The sequence below is a fragment of the Phoenix dactylifera genome, chromosome 8 (genome assembly GCF_009389715.1).
Source record: "Phoenix dactylifera cultivar Barhee BC4 chromosome 8, palm_55x_up_171113_PBpolish2nd_filt_p, whole genome shotgun sequence".
Taxonomy (NCBI): domain Eukaryota; kingdom Viridiplantae; phylum Streptophyta; class Magnoliopsida; order Arecales; family Arecaceae; genus Phoenix; species Phoenix dactylifera.
Window position 1 is genome coordinate 28855280 of NC_052399.1, and position 27344 is coordinate 28882623.

A 27344-nucleotide genomic window follows, 5' to 3' on the forward strand; every position below is an offset into this window, starting at 1 on the left:
TGCCCTTCCTTAAGACATTAAAGAAGGTTATCCAAGGGAAAGAAGGGATGGTAACTACATTTGGAATTGGTGCATTCTTCCATGCATTCACCACTCTTAGACATTCAAAGAGGATATGGCGTGGCCCTACACCAGGGCAACAATTGCGATAGAGGAATACATGAAGACCACATTGATGAAGAACACTTCAGTAGGGGAGATGATTTTAAGTTGCTTCTCGAAGGAGCAATGCTATTTTCGGATGAGTACCAACCTTCCACACCTAGACAATATCTTTGGTCAAGGAAGGGATGGCCCAGTAGAGCTTGTATCGTTTGCTCGACTAACTCGGGCTGAATGGTTGTGGTGGGCAGGTGAGTTTCGATCACAAGTTGTTGTTATGGTATTATCACTAGCCCATTTTTTGTCTCTCCAATCCTCTTCCTTATCCTGAAGCCACTCTTGTGTTCTCCCATGTCTTCGGTGGACTTCATGGGCAAGGCTTCTGCCACAGTGGCGATGATAATGGGCATTTATTCCTTTTCAAAAAAGCCGTTTGCAAGGACATTTAGATGACGAGGTTATTCAAGGCAAACGGATTGATTGGAGGGCCTTCAATTTGACACCTTCGGGCTTAAACTGTCAATAGAATCCAATTTCAAAACATAAGCACATACCACGACTGGCCGATGGTACAATATTCTCTGGTCCGGATGGTATGCGATTATGTTTGAATTGGATTTTTAGCTTGGCGAGAACATCGAAATTTCAATGAGGAAGTATGTGCAAATGCGGGCATGTGTTTAATCTCCCAAAGATTATATATTTGGAGAATTTTGGATACTTATACAAAACTATCGAACCTAAATTATAAGTTTTGGTTAGCCTTTTTGGTATTGGAGTAAACCCACTCGATAGCCAAGAGAACACTACAACATTAGTCCTTTAAGGATGATCGCAAGCTGATTATGATGTTTGCTATTGGATTTGATTAGATTTGGACCCTTAGCTTGGTAGAATAAAGGCACGTGTTTAGTCCCACATCAGTTGTGTGTTGGAAAGATTATGGATGGGTATGTGAACCAAAATAATAACTTATGGCTAGTCCTTTTTAGGTGAGATACTATGGGTTGTTACGTAGTGATGTACACGAGCTTGTTTTTAACCCCATATTGACATATGCTAGGGAGATCCTTGGTAGTTATATAAGGCTAAAGAACCTAAATAATACCTTTTAACTAGCATTTTTTGACAAGATCCTAGGTTGTTAGGGTCGTTAAAGGGTATTAAAGCGGAATTGAACTATGTGTGTTTAGCTTCATATTGGTTATACTTTAGATTATCTTGGGTACTTATGCAAGCCAAACAACCTGTATAGTTCACTTCAACTAGGCTGTTTTGATAAGATCTTGGTTTATTACAAGTAGGCCCTATAAAAACGCTAGCCTTGCAAGTGTTATGGACTCAACCCAAAAACTTAAATTGTTAGGAGGAGGATTGGCCCAGGCTAATAAACCTATGTGGCATCACTTTTATTAGTTAATATGGGACTATGATGCAAGGCCTTCCTTAGTGGATATTTATTTTTCACTTTTTCTTTTTGTTTGTGTGAAACTATAAAAAAATGTTATTATTATATTAATGTTTCTCTCTCATGGGCATTGCGTGTTTCCAATTGATATGGCCTAAATTTGATTTGCTTATCATGAGCTAACACATAGCCCAGCAGCAGATCAATCTAGATAGGACTTCTATTCTCCGATTGATCCGGATAAGAAAAATCAAGAGATAATCTCCAATGGGACAGAAACTCTTCGTCTATGAAAGGCACTCAAGAACCAGGCATGCGCAAGATACAACTTACTCTACATCATATTCTCTTTTCTCGCATGTTATTCCTAATATCCTATCCGATTTTGTAGGTCAGCATCTTTACATGGCAGATCGGCGCGGCGCCCTTCTCGTCTCTAGATCATCAGACCGGATTTTGGGCATCAACACCAATATTAGTAGAAATACAGAAGTGCATGCGAAAGCATTGGAAGTGTGTAGGATCGGCGGCTAGTGCTGTAGATGGCCGGCGGTCAGCCTTCATTTTATCTCATCTCATGCAGTATTACTAGTAAAGAGTGTTCAGGCGGCATAGACCTTGTTTGGTGAGTTATTTGAGTTTTTTTTTTTTTTTTTTGCGAGACCAACATTCCCTACAAACATAAGCTGACACGGTGCATTGTATGGACCACCCACTTCACAGGCCTAGCCTGCTAAGCTACTTGGGTTTCATCACCACCATTTTCCGCCACATTAGTAGAGAAGTCTATATACGAGCAACCTAAACTCCCCACTTCCATGTCACTCAAGTTTGGGTTCGAAGAAGTTCCGTGCTTCATTTCTTCCTCAAGGTGCTCACCTAAAGAAGAGCATGGCTGCATTCATTTCCATCTCTTCTATGGCGATGTCTCTACCAGTAGCTGTAAGGCCAAAACCTAACAAGCTTGCCATGGTAATTATAGTTCGCTATTTCTTGCTGAGTGTCATGTTGCCTTCCTCCAAAATTTGTTATCCTATGTTATCTGTAGTGCTGATTAAGCTATAATACTTTTTGGCTTGAGCAGAGGGTTTGTGGACCAAGACTTGGACGAAAGATTCAACATGGAGGTGCAAGACTACAGTCTCCACTCCCAAGATGTTCCAGGAGTACTAGTCCAATCTCATGCTCCATGGTGGAAATTCTCTCTACTTTGTGTCACTCGATCCATTGGATCTTACATGTTCCAAGACTTGATTTTGTTTTGAAGAATGACGCTTGTTCAATGCAGGCTAAATCTGAAGTTCTGCGAATTGTTCAAAGCACCATTGCGAAGCAGCTGTCGATTGATGAGAGCACTGTGACGCCCCAAACAAAGTTTGCTGATTTGGGTGCTGATTCTCTCGACACGGTAAGTGATTTCCAAATTTCTACTTGGACTCTATGCTTTATCTTGGTGCATGATTTGAAGTTAATGGTGTCAGGTGGAGATTATGATGGCATTGGAGGAGAGGTTTCAAGTGTCGATAGGAGAAGGTGGAGCTGAAAACATTGCAACTGTTCAAGATGCCGCCGACCTCATCGGAAAAGTGAAAGCAGAGGGTGCTTAACGACGGCAATGCCGGATATGTCTAATCTGAAAGCATTGATCTTGAAACAAGAAAAATAAGTTTCATAAACAGTAGTTTCATGTCAATTTCTGGTTATTGGTCTTCCTACGTTTTGCTTTGGAATTTTGTTTTTCTAGTCTTCCAGTTTTACAAGGATAAAGAATCCTTGTGGTTTTTTTCACCATTCTTCAATGGGAAATCTTCCCCTTTTTTTTTATGGAATGAATGAAGCAATGATCTCTTTCTACATCAACATGAAAGAAGAAGAAGAAATAAATTTCATAAACTTTAGTTTTATGTCAATTTTCTGGTAGTTGGTCTTGGGAATTTTTTGCTTTGATATTTTGTGCATCCAGTCTTCAGGTTTTTTTTAGTACACAAAGGATAAATTTGAGTCATTTGACAAGAGGAGAAAGCCTTTCCTTCCTTCCGGTTTATTTTATGAAAACTAATAAAAAAATTTTATGGAGACGCGGGGAATCGAACCCCGTGCCTCTCGCATGCGAAGCGAGCGCTCTACCATATGAGCTACGTCCCCAAGTGCCATTGTTTCGCAAAACATTTTATCTTGATGCTTTAACCCTGGTGGACATTCCTTTTGTAATTTATTTTATTCAAAAATTATAAGGATTTGTCGGCAGAAAAGGTTCATAAGGATGAAAAGGAATCTCGTGCCGGCAATGGCACAGAGAACACTAAGAAAAAATAATGTTATTTATATGGATATAACAACAGTAGTAGTTTAAGAAATAGAATACTACCAATTGTAGGCTATCCTAATGAATGAAAAATCACTTCATGCATGTGGTGTTGGTAGCACTAGAAAGTGGGAAACTTTCATGAAAAACCATGTTTATTTCCTCATATCAAACCGATCGGTGTCTTTTTCGGTTATGTTGTTATATTCTGAGGAGATGAACTATTAGATTCAAATTGCATATCTGAGCAACTAACAGGGTCTAGATTAACTTTTAGCCTTGTAGTAGGTCATTGTACATCGATCCCACCACCATTGGTTCTTAAGGTTGGGATTTTTGCATACCAAAAAAAAAAAAAAAAAAAAGATTGGATGCCTGGCAAGTTTTGGTTAAAAAAAACATCTGGTGTGGAATAGTTTACTAGCAAATAGCAACGCCCTTATAATGTTTATCTTTAGTCGAAACTATCTTTAGTTGAAAAAAGATATATAAAGAATGTTGAATCAGTCACAGTTCAGGAGTTAGCAGCAAATGAACAGGATTTAAGCCTCTAGAAACTTGCTTCTACTTTACACCGACTCTTTTAAGTAATCAACCTTATTCTAGAAAAATAATCATTCTATAGCATTCTTCTTGATTGTAGATAATCTTTATAATATGGGCAAGTTGCTGGACATAGTTGGCGCATCCACTTAGAGCTTCAGAGGAACCATGCTCATCCAGATATAATCGAGTCTGCCCATTATCATACAATTTCCATCAACAACTAAAACTTTGTCAACTCTTTTTAGAACCATAACTAGATTTAGGGTATATTTGGTTTGCGATCTGAATCGAAATCAGAATTAGAATGAAAAGCGGCATAGCCATATTCTCCGACGTGTTTGGTCCATCATTGGAATTGGAATTGAAATAGAATTTAAGTACCAGATAAGAATTCAGATTAGATTTACGAAGATTAGAGTATTCTCATTCTTCTTGAAATCAGAATGAGCATAGGACTCCTCCCAACCAAACAACTGAAATAGAAGTCACTCCTTTCCATTTCCATCCAAAGCCTAACTCTCTCCAAGACTCCAACCAAATATGTTCTTAATTTGGGATGTAGAGGATAAGAACATAATACAAACTCGAATAAACTGTTCCCATATAGTTTAACTTCATACGTTTTCCTATGGTTATTGTACTTGCGACTTTTGAATGAAATGTGCTTCTAACTTGGTCTTCATTCAAGGAAAAAAAATCATGCATCTACGTCATTACACCTTTTAACTTTGGCATCAAAGTTCACAGCAGTAATGGTCAGATCGGACATGACAAATGCAAAAAAAATTTGGTTGGATACAGAGCCAAGAGCCATCATTCAATTTACAAAGCAAAACTCCAAACAGGCATTGGAGGGGGGAAGACCAAGAACACTCCTGCTTTGCAAAACTCGCTTAAACCTACCGAGGTTTTCTCTCCATCACTCCACCCAAGCACTCCTTGTCCCCTAGTGTTTTCCCTACGCTCCCTCGCAATTTTATTACTACTACTATTACTACAAAAATCTGCATTTGTATACAGATTTATAAACAGCACTGTCTCCACCACACTGAAGTGAACTGTAATCCTTCTCCTCTTTAACTCGGTCTCATCTATCCAGAGAACTTATCACCACCCTGCGACGAAATCAAGCAAATTAGGTGCAGATAACAAAATAAAAACAAAAAAGAGTATTTTGCTTTTTTCCTTTAATTTTTTGCCCTTCTCTTTTGTTTTAGCTTTGTCAGAAACAAGAGTCTTCTGGTTGACAAAAAAATAATTATAATCTTAAACCATATTAACCATCAAATCTATGTGCCCCTGGTTTGGATGGATCATGATAGACTCGGATAATTATTACATGCAGTTCCATATAGGTCCTCGCTTTTCAACAAATTAACAATTTCTTTATGCATAAAGCCCCAGGAACTAGGAACCAGGAACCAGGAAAGGAACATGCCAAAGAGATATGCGTGGTTCTCCCGAACTTTTTTGGTAACAAGGAAAATTTTCAAGAGATTTAAAAGAATTTAGTTTTTCATTTGGGTACAGTAGATCCCGCCGGCCACCAAAATTTTATAGAACGCTATATGTTCATCAAGTGAAGAAAGTTGGTAAACATTCAAAGAAATTGATATGTTCACATATTTCTGTCATAATATATCATGATAACCTGGTAAAAGTTCTGAATAAGTTGCTGATTCTGATAGAATAATATGTTCATGGTGAAAAATACTTATTCTCATAAAATTATTATTTAGTTCAACTAATTCCCGAGATAAATATCTAAACAAAAAACCTTTGTGAATCTACATGAATGTTCTTATCAAATTAACAAAGAGAGATGATGTTCTTATCTCATCTTAAACATATCTAATTCATCACCATAAAACTTACAAGTTCTGAACGCGAGGCAAACCAAATAAAACCAGCAAAGCAGGTATGAAAACATATGCAACCATATCCATTTTCTGCGCTAAATTTGAAAGAAGGGAAAAGAACAGACCAGTCGTAAACGGTCGGGTTCCGGGGCTGTGCCGTCTCCATACCCTCCGCCGTTGGCGTCGGCTTCTTCTTCAGCCTCCTCCATTCTCCTCTCGGCCCCGTAGCTACAAACAAAAAATAACAAGCAAAGCCGGGGGGCAAAAAGGGATTTTCAATCTTCTCCTTCCTTCTAGAACGTTCTAGGGGGTTCTAGAAGGGGTGTACTCACGGGTGAGGGGGGAGCTGGGGACGCTAGCTGGCGAGGAGGGGGCGGAGGAACCGGAGTCGAGGGCGCTGCGGGGGGAGGAGGCGCCGGAGGAGGCTGTGCGCAGGATGGTGATGCTCCGGGTGACCTGGAGGCCGCCGGGCGCCGCGGCAGCTTCGGCGACGGCGGCGGCGGCTGCGGAGGCGGAGGAGGAGGAGGAGGGGGAGAAGGATGAGTACTTGCGGAGCTTGCCGAGGCCGGAGTCCGGCCGGGGACCGGCCATCGTATCGTCCCACAGCTGGTCGAGAAGTCCCATTCTCCCCTCTTCTTCTTATTGTAATCCGTCCAAGGGAAACTCAAGACGGAGCCCCTGAATCCCCTGTCTTCTAAGCTCCTTCGTATGGGGGAGGGTGGGGTTTTATGGAAGAGAGGAAGGGGATGAGGGAGAGAATTTTGGCGACCTCGCAGGGGGATTCTTTTGGATAAGGTCATTTTTGTCCCTCAATCGGCTTGCCTGAATTGGCTCGGCTCCGGCTTGCTACTACTTGGGCATATGGGCCTTAAGAAAATTCAGAAATACAAAGGAACAAGTTGATGGGCCTGATCTCTAGTTCTCTAGGAAGCTACCCTATCTCTGTGATTTGTGCCATACTTTTGCATAGGATGAGCTTTAGGTGTAAGAGAATGCTTGTTTCATAGTGGCACTCTTTATTATACTTGATTATTCTTGTAACAGTTCTATTTAATCATTCATACATGACGTTAGCTACTAGTCTTTTTCTTAAACTATGAGGGATGTTCGGTGCTCGAGGCCCGAACATGTGGAGGCGATAGCTATATTAATACATAAGAATTGCATATAACCCGCTTTCTCCTTTTTAACCTCATTAGAGTGAAAAAATTATCACTGATTGAGGAAAAAAAAGTGACTACGAAAAGAACCTTTTTAGAAAACGATTACAATGTATTTTTTATATAGTAAAAAATAAGCAAAAAAAGATTTAAAGGACTTGAAACTAATTGTTTTCAAGTCTTCTTGCATATCTCTAACTAAGTTTTTTTGTGGTTGTTTTGTTTTTGTTATATAATTTCTTATATGTGTATTTGAGTAAGCAATTTTTTTTTCCAAATGAGACAAAGAAATAAAATATCAGAGGAAGATGCATGTTATATATATTGCATGTTTTTCATGTTTTTTCTTTTTTTAATCTTTGGAGTCAAGTAGAAATGAATAGAACTCCTTTAACTTTTAGTCTTTCAATATTGAAGCCAAAAGCATTAGCAATCGATCGATGGAAACCTTACTAGGATGATTTCAATCATCAAAATAAAAATAATAATTAATCTTGACAGTCTCCGCTCAAATATAATCACAAATCTAATTTTCTTTATATAATCCATTTATTGGGATGTAACGTGATGGAGATTTTTATCTGTACGCATACGTAGAGCAACATATATATAGTGAGAAGGGTTAATAGTAGGTAGATCAAAGTGGTGAATAAACATTAAATCTTTATCAACCTGTTTCTTTCACTAAACACCTCACTTCATTAACGACTCTTTGTTAATTGTACACATAAATAATTGGTCAAAGAGAGTTCAATTTAATATAACATCTTTTCCTACTCCCCAGCTAATTATCCATGTTGCATAATCTATTTGCGTTGGGAGAATATAAATGTTACCATCAAAGACAAGGATGTCCTGCTATTTTTTCTTAGCTCACTTAATGGATGTAGCTATCTTTTCACGTCACATGATCAACAAGTCAAAACAATCACTAAATGTTACTATTTAATTATTGGAATCCTGCTTTTATTCAGATCCACGTTTGTTTTTTTTTTTTTTTGTTTTTTTTTTTTGTTGAAATAATAGTATTAATTTCAACTACTTGGTGATGATGTAAATGCAGTGGATTGGGCTTTTCTTAAGTCCAATTGGAGTCTCCGAGCAAACTGAGACGGCTCGAGCCGAGCCATCTTTGACGGAGCCCAAAAATAGAGGAGAAGAGACGCGAAAGGTCTGGGAGCCGTTGACGAAGTAAACCCTTGGTGGGCCCCATGTTTCCAGTTTCCAAGAAATGGATAAGATCCGTATCTAACTGGGCCAGCCACATCGCGACACGTGGTGGGGCCCACTTTTCCTACTTAGCTTCAAGATTTAGAATGCCATGCAAATAATTGCCTAAATTTAAGAATTATATTATTAGATACCACGCTGTCCATGCTTGTTATTGCACAAATACAACGCAATACTTTGTGCAAACATTAATTTAGTAAAGAAATTGTGAGGGATTGAATTGGCTATTCTATTTAGCAAGTCCATTAAAATAGAAAAATGGATATGGTTTTTCTTTAGGACACCAAGCAAATTTGAACCTGTCATCTATGTGAAAAAAAAGAAGGGAAAAAACAAGCTATAATTAGAAGCAATTGATAGGATTGACTGGTTTTTTCTGCCACCCTCTTTACCAAAACAATGCAACCAGCTCAATTTAGGGCAACATATATTTATCAGCATGGAGGGACAACCAATTAAAATTTACATTTTTAGCATGCAAAGACCAACTAAAATAGAATAAAGGTGAAAAGCTCTGCTTTTGATAGGTAAATATTATCCAATCCAATTGTTAAGGACCATCTGTGGCTGTTTTTGTCATACATCCAATAATAATATATGACCTATTTGAGTTGGGTTACCCTTGTGGAGCACTTGGAAGTTTGTCCCCTCCCTTTGGGTGGATGTGAGAATCTTGTGGGGTTTAGTTGAAACAAAAGCTATGATTAACATCAATCTAAATAAGTAATTGGGTCCCTTTATGTTGTCAATGGCAGTCAGCATCACTCACTAGGAGCTTGTCCCTTGTATTGGCCATGCACATCGCTGTATCCTTAGTTGATTAGTTTATTTCGATACCACCTATTCAAGAGAGTGTTGGTTTTCTATTGCTGTCATTAGCATTGGTGATAAGGTCTAAGAAAGCTGTGGTATGTTTGGAATCATTCTAAGGTCAGGGATGGTGCCTGTCTTCTGAGAAATAACAGCTGTGGTTAAGATTTTTTTCCTTTTGTTTTTTTTTTTTTTTGGCTAGGAGATTTGGCGACAGAAGCAATGCAACCATCCATATACGGATGCTGTGGTCGTAATCTTGCAAGAGGATAGGAAGCATCGGACAGAATGTCAAACAACTTCTAGGTTTGATTGGTGTTTGCCATGTACCCTAGTGCTAGTGTGCTACAAGGAGTACGTTTTTAGGTCTTCTTTTCATCAGTTTCCCTGCAGCCTTGCGTGCGATATGGGAAAGACTTTACGTGTAAGATTGGATGTTTGCCATAATTATTGTCAACAAATACATAATCCTTCCGGAAAAAATGCCCATTAACTTGTAGATATATAGAATACAATACGATATAACTGTTCATCACGACATCATTACAGGCTTGTTTGGTTGAAGAAAGTTTGCCTTTTGAATAAAAAACATTTAGTTGAAGAGAGTTTCATTTCCATTTCGATTCTGAAGAAGAATTGGAATATCCTAATTCTCTATGATCCAATTTCTACTCTTCTATAGCATTAAATCTAATTTCGATTCTATTATAATTCTGATGTTCCGATTCTGATCACGAATCAAATGGACCTGGCATGTGATCCGATCGGTAAACATTCAATCTACTGCTACCACCTCTCGTATTAAGCTATTGCACTTTCTTTGTGTTATTTAAGGACCTATAATCCATGCGTGTGTTTGTTCCGTTCTTGGATGCATGGGAGGCACGTACGGGCGTATGGGTTTATAGTGTAGACTGGCATAGTTTCAAACTCAAAATCAAACCAAAGTCCCATCTGTGTTAAATTTTTGAAATAATAGTTGAACTTATTATTATGTTAGAACTAAACTGAATCATCTCGACCAATATTGGATCAACCGCATCTCGTGAAACTGTCAACAAATTTCTTATCTCACTTTCTCTATAAACCATTTGAAGCATATTAAACTTTGAGATATGTTTTTTGAGCAGCTTTGTCTCGAATGAGACAACTCAGTTTTACCAAGAAGGGCAAGGTTCTACCGTCTTTCGTTTCAATATGCAAGCCTATCCATTCAAAGAATTATGCTATAAAAAATTAGTTGATGCAGATAATAAAGGGATCTAAAGCCGATATTTCCAATGAAAATGTGAAATGCTCCTATAGATGAGAAATGCAGCAAAATACTTTCCCTCGTGTATAATGAAGTGGAAAGATGACAGTATTTGAGGAATAAGTATCGGCTAACTCTATGCCAGCAGCCGCGGTAAGACAGAAGATGCAAGCGTTATTCGGAATGATTAAGCGTAAAGCGTCTGTAGGTAGCTTTTCAAGTCCACCGTCAAATCTCAGGGCTCAACCTTAGACAGGCGGTGGAAACTACCAAACTAGAGTACGATAGGGGCAGAGAAAATTTTCGGTGGAGCAGTGAAATGCATAGAGATCGGAAAGAACACTAACGGCAAAAGCACTCTGCTAAGCCGATACTGACACTACGAGACGAAAGCTAGAAAAGCAAATAGGATTAGATACCCCAATTGTCCTAGCCGTAGATGATGGATACTAAGCACTGTGCGTATCGATCCGTGCTTTGCTATAGCTAATGTGTTAAGTATCTTTGGGACCAAGAATTGAATTCCCCACCTTCTTTTGATGGACGAATTATATGTTATCCAAAACCAAGAGCAAAGATCATCGGAGATTATCTGGCATGGAGGCAAGTAGACTGAAAGTGCCACATAATTGAAGCCTCCTCATTCCAAGAACCTGAAATGCATGCACTTGCATCCATGTCATTATGCGTGGGTAGATGCATGCTTTGCAATTAGAACCATCTTTAATATGGCATTACAATCTAAACAAATACTTGAAAACTCAACGTATTGTATGACAAAACACAGGCCATGATGACATCATTTCTCATATTTTGTAGGTCACATTAGTAATCAAAACGATTCCTGTGTCTAGAATTTAGTTTAAGTTTGGGAAAACTGAAAGGGAAGCACAGGAGTAATTTCCAGAGGTATTGCACTTATGTCTTCTTTTTATTCAAAGATATTTTCTGTTTAAGGCTATATAATTAGTTTGTACTGTTACTTTGTAGTTTATTTGGTTGCTTTTCTTTTGTTTTGTACAAATTTGTCTTCTGCTATATTTTCTTTTCATCAATTTTTAGTATTCTAGCGTTCGTGTGATGGAAACTTGCAGAGCATCATCACCAAGTTATGCTAATAAGGTGGCGCTTAAGGTAAATGAAATGGTAAATGAAATCAAAGACATTTTTTTTTTGCCATTATATAAATAGTTTGCGTCTGTTACTTTGCAATTTATTTGGTTTCTTTTATTTGTGGTGACAATTTTATCTTTTGGTATATTTTCTTTTCACCGTTTTGGTAGGTTTCTTGTGCTCATGTAATGGAAATTTGCAGAGCACCATAGTCAAATTGTGCTCATCAGATGGTGCTTAATTTTTTCTTAGAAATTGTGCTCATAAGATGGTGCTCATAAGATGCTGAGAAAAAAATTACTTAGCTATGTCAGTTCATCACTATGTCAGTTCAAAACCCTTTGAAAATATATATTAAAGTTCATCACTATGTCAGTTCAAAAAATACTATTTTTCTGAAAAAAAAACATCGGATAATCCTGTCATTGGGGCACTAATTTGAGTTATACTGACTAATAATTGCAGTCATATTCTAAAATTACTTAGCTAAACTTTAACTTTGACGAATAATGATTCTTATTTCTAATAGGATGGCAAGTAACAATTCTAAAGAAGTATCAAGCATCAGGTGAGGTATGCAATGACATGAGTGAAGAGGACAATTTGGGTCAAAGTTCTGCACTTGGTGCACTGAAATTGACAATCCCCACTTAATGAACTAAAACTTGCTGTGGAGTGGAAGTCACTTAAAACACATTATATTAGCAAATAAATTCACCATTCATGGTCTTAAAAAAGTTGCCATTATAATGTTAGCTTGTTATAGGCTATATATAACAAGAATAACTGCAGCTACATCATCTTTTAACAGTCAATTCAATCAAATTTGAGACTTATCTGGGCACAAGATGGTTGGTATTTCCACTATACCACGTTCTATATAGCAGTGAAAACTAGCAGTTTCATATTTTTTAGGATGGAGGGCTCAGGTCATTCATGGAGTTGGGAGCAATTGTCCAAAAAGTTTGAAACTAAATTATTCTTGCACAGAAATATAAAAAGTCTGAATACGCAATATTGAAAACAAAGTGGCTGTTTTTGTGCAATTCACAGAAAAATAACATAGTAGATTATGAAACTGCACTCAGTTCTTAATAGGGTCATGTACATGAAAGCACACCTATACCATATAAAGATGCTACAGGGCCAACATTTCACTAAATTTAAAATCTAAACCAGTTAGTAGGAACAACATTTGTTAAAATTTAAATGTGAAAGAAACCCAATTTGGTTCATAAAATACACCTCGAAATGTTACAGTTGCCGGCATAAATACATTTTCTCCTGGAAGCCGTTAAAGCAACAAAGAATCAGTTTCTCTATTACTATTAAAATTTCTGGCTTGCGGACATTACCAGAAGAAGCGCTTTCATCTTCAGTGGAAAAAATACAGTCTCGTTTGGAGGGCGTTCCACTATAAATCTGCAAAGAAATCTGAAAATGAGGTATTTGAGGTTTGACCCTTGTCAGCCTTCTTTCTCTTTGGTCCTGCACAAATGTTACAGAAAACAATTCACTGAAACATTGAATAATACGCTATACAAGGTAAAGCCTTTCAGCAAGTCATCTGTAAACAATCCTGTCATGCATGGTTTAGTGCATTCATGCCAATTTGCTAAAGACCTAAGATCCCTGCTCCGTCTACATCTTTTTGAGCAGAAATTATCTATATAGGATAGTGAAATATGGCTTTCCAGCAGAGGCTTCTGAACCATGCCCGCAATTTGCATTCTGAACAGCAAATTTGCTACTTTTGATGAATAAAGGTAGAGGATGAATGCTTGAGAGCTCTTAAATACAAACATACCTTTACTGGGCTTAAAAGGCTTTATGTCCACATCCATTTCATCGCCATCACTATCTGATTCAACCAACTGTCTATCTGGGGCTCTTTGGTGACCATCCAAAAGATCTTGCATGTCCCAAAGCTATGAGAATCAAATATGTCAAGTCAGATAGTTGAAGATGCCAAATTCTATAGGTGCATATCTGAAATATAATGAAAATTGGTGTATTGATGTAAGGGTGCACATCAGGTGCACCCTTATTGATGTCATGAAGTATACCGGCCAAGGTTTACGATGTTCCCACTGCATAAAACATTGACTACAGTACTCAAGAACACTGTCTGCTAATATAAAACATCAATAAATCCTACTAGCATATAAAAAAAGGTCTTATCTTGTTACTTTTTTTATCATGGCAACTTCTGACATAATCAATTTGGCACACCCCTTCTACGGTGGAGGACGCGTATTCAGATTCCCATAAGGTGGTTCTAGGGAACTTTCAAACACCTCTTTGGTGCAGGTAATGTGATGGTTGTAATTTGTGACACAATTAATAAATGAATAAGGAGCATGATTGGGTAAATGCAGTGTGTTCTCGAAAAGTACAAATATCAGCATTCAAAATAGTATGTGAGTTGGGATATTTATTTCTGTGTTCACCTGCAACAGCTACTTGATTATAGAGCCAATTGGAGTGTCAGGTTGAGTCATTATACCTTAGGATGCAACTCAGGTGGGTTGGTTGGACAAGGATCAAGCCAAGCACGACCAGAGAAAATATTTAACCAAAACTCCTCGAACAAAGCAAACTGCCCAACCTGACTATAAAAACTCAAGTCAACCCAAAAATAGCTCAACAACAAACCTAACCGACCCATTTCCTAAGTTTTCAACCCATTTTTACATGAGTTTGGGCCAGCTAAGGTTTGGTTGGTTCAAGCAATGTCTAAGATCAGTTGACCTGGAGCTTAATTACTGATAATATGAGACAAGTACAATTTGTTCAAGAGTCCTATGGAGAATTGGGGTTAGGCTCCAATTGGGTTGGGTTAGGTAATAATTACAGCAATTTAGGTGCCCAATCTCTCGACCCAAACTTGACTTGACCTCAAGCTGGGTTCGATATGTCTCAACCCAAGCTGAACCCAAGTTAGATTAATATTAGCTCAATATAACCCCAAAATAAGGGTTGATTCAGGTTAACCCAGCCCAAGTTGCACCCTTAAATACACCATGCTGATAAATCTTAATTAACAGCAAAAGAAAAAAAAACTCACACCCATTTTTTTAAAAAAAAATACTACTTATCTTGCCAATAGTTACAGTACAAAAAAATGTGGATTCAAAGATTCTAGTCAGATAAATAAATGATATTCAATAGTGGATAAAAGGGAAGAATTGGACTTGAAGGTAAAGTTATTCGCTACCTATAAATCTGAAAAGTGAGAAATTAAATTTGCACTTAGCACTTTTAACAACACTGATGATCTACCAGGTTTCAAAAACCACATATTTATTAAGATAAATGATTTCACAAAATAATTTTAACTAGTACACAAGTTATGTACATCATAAGTGACCAAAATTTTAAAATAATAGAAAGGAGTACTAGTTATGGGAGCTCACCTTTAACATTTGATCATGTGAAATGCTGCCAAGAAATTTTCTATCATTTGAGAAAGCTGCGAGAAAACATAACGATAAAATTAGCTTACTTGCAGCTAAAATCAATTGTAAACAATGCTATCCAGATTGATAAGCAGAAAATAAGATGATGGACAGTACCGAGGCGTTCGATAGGATATTCTGAGTGCTCAGCAAGTGGCTGAATTATTCTATTTGGTAAAATGCCTACCAACCTAATAACAACTGAGGTGTCAGGTTTTAAGGAAAACCAGGGTGTTTGTATTAATATGAACCGTAACATAATTCGAACTTGAAGTTTAGTTCCCAAAATAAAATTCAGACCTGATCACTCCATCTTCTGATCCAGAAATAAGGGTATCTTCATCAAACTAACAAAAAGACAAATTTCAAACAAAAAATGATAGGAGAAACTTTCAAGCTATATCTAATAAAGAAAGTTGGGGAGAGGAAAATAAAAGATGCAAATATCACTCACCTTCAATAATGTATCAACTGACATAGGGTGCCCAAGAAAACGATCACTGATTACAAATAGAAGAAAACTATTAATTGGGTGTGCATAACTTAATGCTACGTTCTACAGAAGTGGCACATCCAATATGTCGATAACTATACATCAAGTGTAACTCAACATGCATCAAAAATGGCATTGGCACTCGTAAACATTGGGTTAATCTCATCAGTGCTTCCCATTGGGTTTGCTATTACCACTAGAACTGTTATTTTAGGTAATGGTGCCAATGGCGAACCAGATACTGGTGTTCTACGAAGGCCATTATTGCCACATGAATTGAAGTGATACCCGTGCATGTACAGCCACAGTAGTTTCTTCAAGGGAGCCATCAAGTATCAGCATTATAACTATCCAACATAGACAGCAGCTCTGGTGTGAATTTCAGCGTCATTCTTAAGGGTAGTGGTTAGGGTCAACAACGGTGTGTTTACTGGTTCTGGTGCTTGTATAAGCATAATTGCAGCATAAATGGAATTTCATATTTTATATGGCAACGTGAATTGATTTGTGTTAAAATAAGCATCCAGACCTATATTTCCAGCCATTCAACTATCACTGTTATCAGTACTACATAAAGACATGGTTAAATATTAACGACAATGGTGCTGATACTAATATTTGATGGTGTTGATTATATAGAATACAGAAGCAGTTATGTCATTGTAAATACAAATACTACCGTTTTTGAGAAACCATATAATCTTGAACAACTAAGATCTTTGTCCACCGAGATGACAAGGTAATAGGACAAAAAGAAGAAAAAGAGCAAACTAAACTCTAGTGGGAAAGGCAACTTTTATTTTACAACTGACTATACCCACAAAACTGGATCACAAAGTACTAACAACTTAAAATTAATGCTGGTTCTGATGTTAATGAAGTTTGCAGTAACAAGTAACATACCTGCAATCCTTGAAATGACCCCAAGAATATAGCAACAGAGCGCCGGTCTGAGTTCCACAAATAACTTTCCGGCCATTCTGATTCAAGAAAATCAATCAGCGTTGGAGACTCATTGATGAAGTCCAAGTCCATGAGGAATCACAGTCACAAATGTATAAAACAAGAAAACGAGGCATGAAAAGTTATGTAGCAATTTCTGTTGAATTAACTGATTTAATTTCTACAAAAGTGTTACAAACTCAAGGGAAATCATTCTGGAAGAAAATTGGTTTTATGTTACCTCTGATCAAATTTATCAGAAAGAAATGGATAGTGAAATTAAGGTAGAAAAATACAATGATACTAACCAAACTTTTCTAACTAGCCGGCCTCCAATTAATTCCTAGGTAAGTAGAGGTAGGCAAGTTCAAAATGCTCACACAAAGCAGCAGATATTGGTTACACTAATTATAAAGCAAGAATTTGCATATAACAATTTCTGATGTCAGTCATGATTTAATAATCAAATAATGTGCAAAGAAAATGGGATCTAATAAAAGCAGTGATGAATGTTACCTTCATTATGACTAAAGAGAGCAACTCATCTTCTGAAAATTCAGACTGGGATTGCACCTAACACCAACATAACAACTAAATCAAAAATTTAAGAACACAATCACAACGCCTTGTATGCATTAAGCTAACTTGTCACAGAATGGAAATGGCAATAGATAGCTCACCTTGTTTTTCCTAAGACTGCAAACGGATAGAGTTCCATCCCCACTGTAAACAAAAAAAATCAAAGGGAAGCTCAGAGTTATGGCTCCAAAAGCAGCAAGAAAGAGTGAAAAAAATAGCGTGGCAGTCGAAAGCTTCCAGATGTTAGATATATTAATGAGAAATAAATTTTTTTCTATCTGTAATTGTATAGTGTAGAATGGAATAGTACTTCAATGATTGAAGGTAGCATACATGGGAAGAAGTAGTTATGAGAGTGGTTGGGAAGCGGTGACAAAATCTTGGGAACATAGACAAGGAAAACAATGTCCCATCACAATCGATAGTCTATCAACTCATAAAATCTATTAAGGTTGCTGCTAGCTGTGACTTTTCCAGCAACAATTTCTTGCACCAGTTTTGATATTCTAGAAGTGACACTCACAGACTGCATCAACTAATCGATCAAACTAAGAGGCAGTCTTTCTTAGAGATGCAACTCTGGCGAATTTATCATTTGTGATTGCATAAAAAAGAAAACCAAAAAAAAGGAAAGATTGCTAATGGCCCCCAATAGTCTATCATTTCATTCTTTATATCATTATCATGGCTCCAACAAGTATTGCTCCCTCAATGAATCTATAGGTTAGAGGATCTGTATTTTTTTACTATAACAAGGGAAGTAAATGAATGATATTAGCTTTGGAACTCCTTTCCAATGAGCTAGGCCTCTTCATCAATAACACCATATAATATAGAACACAATCTTGCTTTCTTGAAGTAACACTTGACTGACCAATCTTGTGCACTGGATGTGAATGTTGATAGGCATATCATCACCATTCTAATTGAAAATATCTATAACCATGGTTACACTAACATTAGAATAAATAAAGATCAAAAGTCTGCACGACTTTGCAATTCAGAAAACATAAAATTATCCACCCAACTTGAATATGTATTGGGACATATAAAAGGAAGACTGGCTTTTTCCCATCATAAAATATTTCAGTTAATAAGAAGACAAGTAAGTTTATGATTATGATGTTGGCACTACGATAGCTATTCCAGGTATTTAATGGTTTTGACAATATTATATTAGATTTATGAATATCTCTGCCAGCACTCAAGGACCAACTCATATGGTGCTTTTTGAGAGAGAGAGAGAGAGAACCTGCTGGAAAAGTTCTCAATTTTTGAAGGATTACGTTTTTGATTTCTAAAGCATGATCTCAATAGATAAAGACAATATTCTATTTTTTTATATACAAAGTTTGTTATCATTATCGTGTAGTTGTGAAGATAAGATAAATCTATTATATACAAAATTTGTATAGTTGTCTGATGTCTAGGTATCAAATGCAAATATCATTATCGTACTTGCAAAGTAAAACCTCATTCTAATCAATCAGGCAAAATTAATCAGTTGTTAGATCACTATGCATTATAATAGCATAGCTAAAGAAGGGCAAGCCCTTTGAAATGTTAAAACGCTCAAAAAAAAAGAAAAATCAATGATGAATGTTGAAATTGTTAGGTCCACCTTGTTCCCAGAAGTTGCAAAGTACCAGGCACGAAAGCTATATCTGAGACATAATCTTCGTGGCCATGAAAGGAATTGCAACAAGCACGTTGTCTGGTGTCCCACACCTGCAAAACTGGCAGAGTCAACATCCAATGACATTTGCATTATGTGGTGGGCTAGGAATCATGTCTTGCTCTCAACCCTAATGTACACTCAGTTAATATATGTAAAACATAAAATATACCTATCAAATGGAAGTCATCATATAACAACAGAAGCCAAAGAAAGAGCCAAATAAATAGAAAACAAAGCAAGGGAGGAATAATGATTTCCAGCTAGTCATATCAAAAAGAAAGAAAGGAAAGGAAAGAAAAAAAGTTCATACAACATCTAGAATTGAAAATATAACTTGCTGCAAAGATATCTAAAGGTTACTGGCACTAGAGACCATTCGTAACAAAAATCTTTATCTCTATACATCAAGGTGGTGCGTCTAAGAAGAGGTGAAGTAATGGTAACAGGAATACACCGAGCAGTCATTCACCTTTATGTACCCTTCATCGTCTCCAGATGCAATGGTCGTCTCTGTCAAATTGACGAGGCGGTTCACTGCATCCCTGCATTAATAGAAAACAAATTGTATTATTTCCTTTATGCATCACCAGCAAGGAACTAAGAAGATACCATGACAAAAAAACTGCACAATCTAATAAACTCAGCTAACCCGTGAGCATCTTCTAGACGGGCAATGGCAGTTCCAGTCTCCACATCCGTGGCAAGAATCGAGCAGTCCGGGGAAGCAGTCAGAATTACTGAGAAGAGACAATGCCCAAAAAAATGTAATTAAGATGCGCCATTAAAGGTGACCGACAATTGGTTCAGCTATAAATTCTTACCACGTCCCGAATCAACAAAACGAACGGCTCTACAGGACTCATCATGGGCATTAATTTCCAATAACCTAGAACAATTACAAATTCCAAATCACAATCATATCAAGAAAAAAAAAAACCCATTTTTAACTGTTAAACAAAATAAACTTGGAAGAACATGACCAGAAAGTACTAATTGATTTGAGGTACCTTTGGGGCTGCGAATCAGCAGCATAACGGTACCTGTTTGCGTAGAATTGTAACGGAAATTAGATGATTCTTTTATCGATGGAAAATACAAATATCTAGTGTTAGAGCATATGTTTATAATGGAAATTAGATGATTTTTTTATCAATGGAATTAAAAATTTCTAAAATTAGAACTTACAAGTGGAGATCCCCGTTGATAAGACCGGCGGCCACCAGAGGAGAGGAAGGATGGAAATCGAGATCGAACGGAAGTTTTCCCAAATTAATCTCCATTATTATAAGACCTGCGAGGGAACAGCAAGGAGAAGCGGCCGAAGGTCTCGGCAACGTGGGGCGGCGGCGAAAAAGAGGAGAGAAGGAAAACAGGGGCGAAAACAGGGAGCGGCTGATCTCTCAATGAGATCCTGGCCGGCAATGGTGGCCCGATGGAGAGCGAGGTCGTGGAAGACTGCGGCACAATTCCTCGGCTCTGGCCAGGCGTCGAGGAGGCCGGCACATTCAGAGAAATCGACGAAAAAAGAGACGGTGGCACGCGGAAGAGATAGAGATGAGGGCGGTGGGAGGGTTTCGTTTAGAGCAAGGCTCCGCCCGAGTCCGGCGGCCCTAAGTCTCCGCCGCGCCCCGGGAGACGTCGACCAATTCGACTTCCCAGGGGTTTAAGGTTTTAGGGTTAGGTTTTAGGGTCGTAAACAGGTCCAATCGGACTAAGGCCCAAACACAAACAGCTAACCAATTTAGCTGATAGGAAGGACTCAGGTTCAGGGCCCTGGAAACAATTTAGACCCACTGCATTGCTCGGGTCGGATTGAGGTCAAATAGGATCAGGACCCAACATAAAATGTTCAGATTCAGGTCGGATATATAATTTGAGTCAAGCATTTAGCTATCTTCTTATAACTAAAAATATTATAATTAAATATAAAATTATTTAAATTTAAATAAAATTAAAAAATATTAGCTTAAACATAATTTTTTGTTTTTTAAAAAAAATTATTTTAAAAAAAGCCGCGTGGGTGTCCCGCTCCAATCACTTCATTTTCTCTAATGTTGCGAAAAACAAAGCAATTATAATACGCCAGTTGTATGGATATTCCTACAAAAATATTTTGCAAGAATCAAGTCTATTAGACCACTTAGTAGCTAATATCTTTTAAAAGTTTATTGATCCACACAAAGAAAAAAAAAAATATAAAGGTCGTTTTACCTTTCCACAGGATTAAGACTGGAAAGATATTTTGGGTTGATATAGGCCGTGTTTAAATGAATTTCTGAATGTACAAATCCAGCAAAAAAAAAATAAGCATAAATCTAATCAAATTACCCAAATGGACTCTAAAGCAATTTTCTTTTCCCTATCATGTGAATGCCATATCCGTGCTAGTAACATAACTCCTTCATTACTTTATACTGTCCATCTTGTTCCTTTACTCCATGTTGTTACCCTTCTACTTCTTCATGTAGCTCCTTTCTTTGCTTCACGTTGCTATCCTCCAAGTAGAGCCTTGGGTCTAAACTCTGTTCATTTTTAGTCAAGCTTGAAACTAGATCTATTAAAATTTGATATTTTCTATATCCAAGTCTGGCCCATGAGCAGCTCTACTGAGAGAGCCATTGTTTATCGAGTTTACCTGCCAAATGAATTTATTTGAGTTTTTCGTAATGAATTCGAATTGTGGTCCACTTACCTTTGCTTACCAAGCATTATAACTATTTTTTTATTTTCTTATTCAATTATAATTCTATTAATACTACAACAGAAAATAATAATATGTATTATTTTAATTACAAAATAAGTAGCATGATGGGATATTTGGGCGCAATGTAGCTAAGCTTGGATCTTAATTCAACAATGAAAGGAAACAACATCATTCATGGACTTAAGCAATCATGCATGATAATAATATATGTCACAACTCGACTATGAGGGATATAGGTTTCTTGGATACAACTTTTAATCCGTAACCAAAATCCTAAGAATGCATTATAATAATCCGATGTCTAAGCTACAATAGTCTTTGATTTAGTATATACTTGAGTTATATGAGTTTGTCATATTGACAAAAAAAAAAAAAATTAATACAATGCAGTCAAGCTAGCAATACCATTAACTAGCAGAATTAATTGGAACACTAAATGCAATGCATCGTGAAGCAATGTTTAGACATGAATTAAGCTATGCTTACATAATTAATCAGAGAGGTCCAATTCTACATCAAAAGGCCTCTCTTACCATTAGCGATTAAGGCCCATGGGCCTTTTTTATCTTTTGGGACAACACATGGAAGACCTGTATAATTTAGAAGGGGCCTTTTTTAGGCTAACCTTGAATTCGAGAGGCCTGTGTCCCAATGTACCTATCTCATTGTATGTAAGATTATATTGACATGTTTAATTTAATTTAAGTTTACAATATATTGGCAGTGCTCTTTCTTTTGGAAAATACTTCAGTTGATCTTAATTTTATTATTCAAATAGGATTCTACTTCTTGTAGATTCCATTACTAAGTATAGATAGTCTAAATTACTTTCAATCAAAAAAATAAATAGTATGAATTAAAACAACATTCTCATTGACATTCTCTCCTATCACATTTAAAATATCCATAGGAGGTATTTTAGATAATGAGTATTAATTAACTATTATTTTGTTATACAAGATATTATTTATTTATCTTCTCCTTGTATTAACCATTATATATCCTAAATAATTTTTATATGGCATAAAGTTATTTTCTGTATTAGATTATTTTGAATTTTAAAAATAGTATAGTAAAAAAGATAAACATCTCAACCTTTCTAGGATTATTAACTTGAGAAAGATAGTGGCGGCTGTTTATGTTACGATTCTTATGGTAGGAAAAATGGTTTTAGTGAGATATTATGTTGATGTCTCATTATTTTTAAACTTATACCGATAGTTTTTGAATTAAATTTTCAAAGTTAATTTAAAATATTATAATTTATAATATTACAGATTATTTATTTCATGAATAATTATTTTACCAAATTATGGAGAATTTTTCAGTATTACATATTATTTGTCATCCTAACAACAAATAACAATTGTTCTTGCCATTCAATGTTTAGAAACTAGCATATTATTGTATACTATTATAAGATTACGACGAAGAAATATGACCGTTCGATTATTTAGATACTATTTTAAATATCATAAATATTTTTAAATTTTACAAATATAATTTATCTGCATGACATGCAAATATTTAACTTGATAATTAATTAAAAAAGCATGCACTTGCAGCACATGTATCACAAAACTAGCAACCTAAGAGTTGGAAGTTTGTTTGACATGGCCATAGTATCAAGGCCCGCCCAAGTCTCAACTCACACTGAAACCTTCAATTGGAGCTTGTATTGGGTCGGGTCCACTCTGGGTTTAACTACTGGGCCTTAATGTCTAAATTGTGTTCTATACTTGGCCCATTAAAGGACAAGGTCCGATCCAGGTTCGGGTCTTCCGGTCGGGTTTGAATATGTTAATTTAAGCTCTTATTGGACACCAAACAACTGTGGATCCTAAAAAATTAATCAAACTAAATACAACCATACTCTTTGAGAAATTTATCATCAAGATATATAGTTACATGCTTCAAACATTAAATCACCACTCGCAAGCCTTGACAAAAATTGGAAGGATACACTTATACTTGGATACTCTAATGCGTGATTTCGTTCCCTCACTCATGAGTCATGAAGTTATAGAATAAGGTTTCATAGATCATGAATTTAGAAATCGAAGAATATGTATATAAATAAATAAGGTATTTAGTTATTAACGAATTAGATCTGGTCAAGTCTAAAAATCTCAAACTCAGGCCCGACTCAAAATTTTTAATAGGCCTAAATTTGGTCTAAAAATCTCTCTTTCTTTCCCTGCTGTCGGTAATCAAATGCAACTAAACCACGACCCAAACACCGGCTCAAAATTGATGCCATAAATTGCAAGGACCAAAGTCCAAGTTACAATGCTCATGCTAGAATGCAATTTCGAACAATACTTCTGTGGACCAAACCTTTCACTTCTAGGATTTGCATCCAAATAAATATAGCCTATGGTATAATATATAAGATAGTGATGATACTAGTGCAAATAACCAACAATAAAGACCATTATATGTTCCAAAATTCAAACTGCAATAACTTGTGGTTGAAAAGATGGCATTGATTCAATGGCATAATACTATTAACAAAGATGTACAGATGCATTCATGAATGTAAGACTACCAGTCCTAAGAATCTTCCAGACTTATGCTCTTCATTAAAGAAAGGAGGAGCAGACAACTTTTTCCCTTGGTTGCTGTCCAATGGGCCTCCAAGTTGCCACCAACTTGAGGGTTGCCGGGCCACCTACCGTTCTTCTTTCACCATCACTCCTTTTTGATCCAACTTGCAACGACCTGTGGGGGCCCATAGGTTTCACATCAAAGCCTAATGCTGTGTGGGAGAGGAGCCATGTGGACCCATCTCATTGCTTGGGCTTTCCTGGGTGATGGGTCCTCTATAGTAGAGGACAATGTTACCCTTTATTCTGCTCCTCTTCTCATATTTGGCCCTGGGTTCTAACATTGTCACTAAAATTGCATTTATCTTTTGTTATATTAATACCTGGGAATGTTTGGTTGTTTATTAGTTTTTCAAACCAGATAATTATAAAAATATAATTTCTATAAAATATGTTATATGAAAAACTCAGATTTCAGATTTCATGACCTACTAATTTGTTTCAGAAAACAGATTTTATGGAAAATAACTACATAAATATTCTTGTAAAACTCTTTTTTTATTTTTATGTAAATTTGTTTAAGTAAAATTTGGCAACCAAAAGCACCTAAGAATTTTATATGAGAAGAATAAGTTGCATGAAGGTTTTTGGTTTTTTTTAAAAAAATTATTTTTGTTTGTTCAAGGAAAAGAGTTAGCTAGGCAAAACTTAACCAACATTTTTTGTTTTTGTTTTTTTTCTATTATGATGATATCTTTCTTCATGCCTAAATTTTTTCATTTTTTACAGCTAAAACTTTATGCAAGAGAGCTTCAGGTTAAGTTTGGGTTTATGTGAATGCTGTGATGTGCTATTCGAAAGTCTTAATCTGTCTGTTTTAGCAAAAAAAAAAAAAAGTCTTAATCTGTTGGTGTAAATAGTTCCTGGATAGGTCAGGATAAAGGCGAGAGGCTACAACTATTATTAAATCAAACCCCAACTTTTATCCATCAGAATATCAGCAGATATCATAAATGTTAAATTACATTAATATGTTCGAAACTAATACCATGGTAACCCCAAAAAATACTTAAATAACTCAAAAATATTACTAAAGAAATCACTCAGCTGGTGTGGTGTATACTTCGGCATCGTGAATTATCATTTATATGAAGCAACTTTTTCAAGTGATTTTTCTGAATTAATGTAACATTACTCATGTTACTCATCATTTATCTAAACTTACCCTTACTCATTTCTTTATCCCCAATTTTTTTTTTACTTAATTCTAATTTTAAAAATTTAAAACTTTGAGTCACAACCAAATTCCATGTCCTATAAGTGAGTGGGCATTAATTTATGATCGAAATCAGTCCTTAATTCTCTTGGCACCATATTCAGCAAATGTGAGTAGCTATATAATTTCATTCTTTGATTCTCTCAGCATCAGAATTAACAAATATGGTCAGCTATGCAATCCTATACGATGGAAATCATATTTGTAGAGATTTTCTTTATATGTATCATATCATTGACCAAATCTTGCTTAATTCTCTGGATATAGAGACATTGAATCCTTTGATGTAGGGATATTGATCTCATATAAAGTGTATATAAGCATGTTATCATAGCTAATAAAAGTAGAGCCTTTTGATCACAGATTTCTTTCTTAAACGGTTTGCTAGATGCAATATTTTTGAAAAAATTATGTCCACTTTTGGCAGCTAGAGCAAGAAGAATGGGTGGATGGACCTGCCGTATAGAACAATGACATAATTTTCAAGCCAAGTCAAAGAACACTAAAGCAGCTTTGATAGCTAGGTACACTGCATCATCTATACTCATGAAAAGAATCCATTTTCCCATAAACAAGTTAATTAATTTCATTACCATAGATTCATAGATCAATTCTTGAACTTGGTAAATAGTCATGACTAACTTATTTTGAAATAAACAATGAATATAGGATAGGAATTTGGCCGTCCAAATGTGCATCAATGATTGGAATTTACCTCACATATATATATAAAGCTTAAAAGACTCTGCCTTGATATTTTTATAAGATTTTTGTGCTACTTCCACTTTTTTTAAAGGAAAAACACTCATAATTTCTCTTTAGACTCGATACGCTCATTTGAGCCGACATATCATGCTACGGGACCCACAAGTACTAGACAACAAAAAATGTGGCAGAATCTAGTGGACTCTAATGGGACCCTCCCTTGTTTGCCTTTAGAAAGCCTAACATGATGGCATAAAAGCTTGTAATAGAGCCTAGCGAAAAACCCAAGTATCTTTTCACCAAAAAAAAAAAAACTCAAGTATCTATAAAGACTTTGCACCTGCGATGCATTTGTGAGATTCAAAGGTAGAATAAACGGCTACATACAATGTTTATGCATAACGATAAATATATTTGGTCATAAATATTAAATAGTTATCTAAGAAGTAAGTACAGAGGTTCAAAAAAAAAAATACTCTCAGTATAGACAAATTTAAGTATCCCAAGTTTAATTGGAACAAATTTTTTAGATAACTAATATTTATGAAGATTTATTCACTATAATCTCATCGATCTCATGTAGATTTATTCACTATAATCTCATCGATCTCATGTTTATTACAAAATAGGACAAATATTAGCGAGTATGAAGTTATGTAAGATACCAATGTCATGTCAAATGTGCCAAACAACATAAATTTTGCGATTGGAATCAGAATCGGAATTGCCATATTTTTCGATGCATATGATTCATGACTGAAATTGAAATTAGAATGGAAATTGAATACCATAGAAGAGTTCATTGGATTTTAGAGGATTGGAGCATTTCTATTCCTCTTTGGAAGTGATGAAACCGACATGAAACTTTCCCCGACCAAACGGAAGGAATGAGAGTCACTCATATCTATTCCCATTATGCCTTTATGGCTCCAACTCAATGCCAGGTCAATGTTAGGTGGGCATAATCTGTTGCCAACTAGCCTCAGCTCTGCTCGCGAACATTCTTCTTTTTGTTTTTTCTACAAGAGGTCGAGGATTACGCTATTATGGAGCTCATTCTTTATTTGTTAGCTGGTTGGGACCAGTTGAGTTGAATCAAAGGACTCTCAATTCTACAACCATATAGAATTTTCAAAACCTAATTGGGTGGTCCAAAGATTGTGATAGCCATTGATTGG

General features: G+C 36.2%; 3 protein-coding genes and 1 non-coding gene across 4 annotated transcripts; 1 reads left to right on the forward strand and 3 right to left on the reverse strand.

Moving 5' to 3' along the window:
• The first annotated feature begins 2434 nt into the window (after window positions 1-2434).
• On the forward strand, window positions 2435-3117 carry LOC103712612 (acyl carrier protein-like). The gene is made up of 4 exons (XM_026806717.2): window positions 2435-2482; window positions 2595-2702; window positions 2799-2918; window positions 2992-3117. The coding sequence occupies exons 1-4, from the start codon at window positions 2435-2437 to the stop codon at window positions 3115-3117; spliced, it is 402 nt and encodes a 133-aa protein (XP_026662518.2).
• A 465-nt stretch (window positions 3118-3582) lies between these two features.
• Window positions 3583-3655, reverse strand: TRNAA-CGC. Its single transcript has one exon. It is a non-coding gene; the product is annotated as a tRNA-Ala (tRNA).
• A 1394-nt stretch (window positions 3656-5049) lies between these two features.
• LOC103712599 (dormancy-associated protein homolog 3-like) lies at window positions 5050-6937 on the reverse strand. Its single transcript, XM_039129461.1, has 3 exons — window positions 6553-6937; window positions 6346-6448; window positions 5050-5476 (listed from the first exon to the last, which is right to left on the reverse strand). Exons 1-3 carry the CDS (start codon window positions 6842-6844, stop codon window positions 5449-5451), a joined length of 423 nt encoding a protein of 140 aa, XP_038985389.1. The 5' UTR covers window positions 6845-6937; the 3' UTR covers window positions 5050-5448.
• A 5881-nt stretch (window positions 6938-12818) lies between these two features.
• LOC103716964 (WD repeat-containing protein 55-like) lies at window positions 12819-20594 on the reverse strand. Its single transcript, XM_008805185.4, has 15 exons — window positions 20121-20594; window positions 19943-19975; window positions 19757-19821; window positions 19585-19672; window positions 19405-19477; window positions 18879-18985; window positions 17359-17401; window positions 17195-17251; window positions 16640-16716; window positions 15698-15743; window positions 15544-15590; window positions 15361-15434; window positions 15202-15257; window positions 13593-13713; window positions 12819-13273 (listed from the first exon to the last, which is right to left on the reverse strand). The coding sequence occupies exons 1-15, from the start codon at window positions 20213-20215 to the stop codon at window positions 13200-13202; spliced, it is 1056 nt and encodes a 351-aa protein (XP_008803407.2). The 5' UTR covers window positions 20216-20594; the 3' UTR covers window positions 12819-13199.
• Between the last annotated feature and the right edge of the window lie 6750 nt (window positions 20595-27344).

Bases quoted from the DNA above. Each gene is read 5' to 3' on its own strand.
- LOC103712612 (XM_026806717.2), top strand. From the start codon at position 2,435: ATGTCTCTACCAGTAGCTGTAAGGCCAAAACCTAACAAGCTTGCCATG. The intron at 2,703-2,798 runs GTGGAAATTCTC...TGTTCAATGCAG, and splicing joins GTCCAATCTCATGCTCCATG to GCTAAATCTGAAGTTCTGCG. The intron at 2,919-2,991 runs GTAAGTGATTTC...TAATGGTGTCAG, and splicing joins GTGCTGATTCTCTCGACACG to GTGGAGATTATGATGGCATT.
- LOC103712599 (XM_039129461.1), bottom strand. From the start codon at position 6,844: ATGGGACTTCTCGACCAGCTGTGGGACGATACGATGGCCGGTCCCCGG. The intron at 6,449-6,552 runs GTGAGTACACCC...TTTTGTTTGTAG, and splicing joins CCCCAGCTCCCCCCTCACCC to CTACGGGGCCGAGAGGAGAA. The intron at 5,477-6,345 runs GTCTGTTCTTTT...ATTTCGTCGCAG, and splicing joins AACCCGACCGTTTACGACTG to GGTGGTGATAAGTTCTCTGG.
- LOC103716964 (XM_008805185.4), bottom strand. From the start codon at position 20,215: ATGGAGATTAATTTGGGAAAACTTCCGTTCGATCTCGATTTCCATCCT. The intron at 15,591-15,697 runs GTGAGTGATATT...TCTTTTTGTTAG, and splicing joins CAGTTGATACATTATTGAAG to TTTGATGAAGATACCCTTAT. The intron at 15,435-15,543 runs GTCTGAATTTTA...AGTTGTTATTAG, and splicing joins TCAGAAGATGGAGTGATCAG to GTTGGTAGGCATTTTACCAA.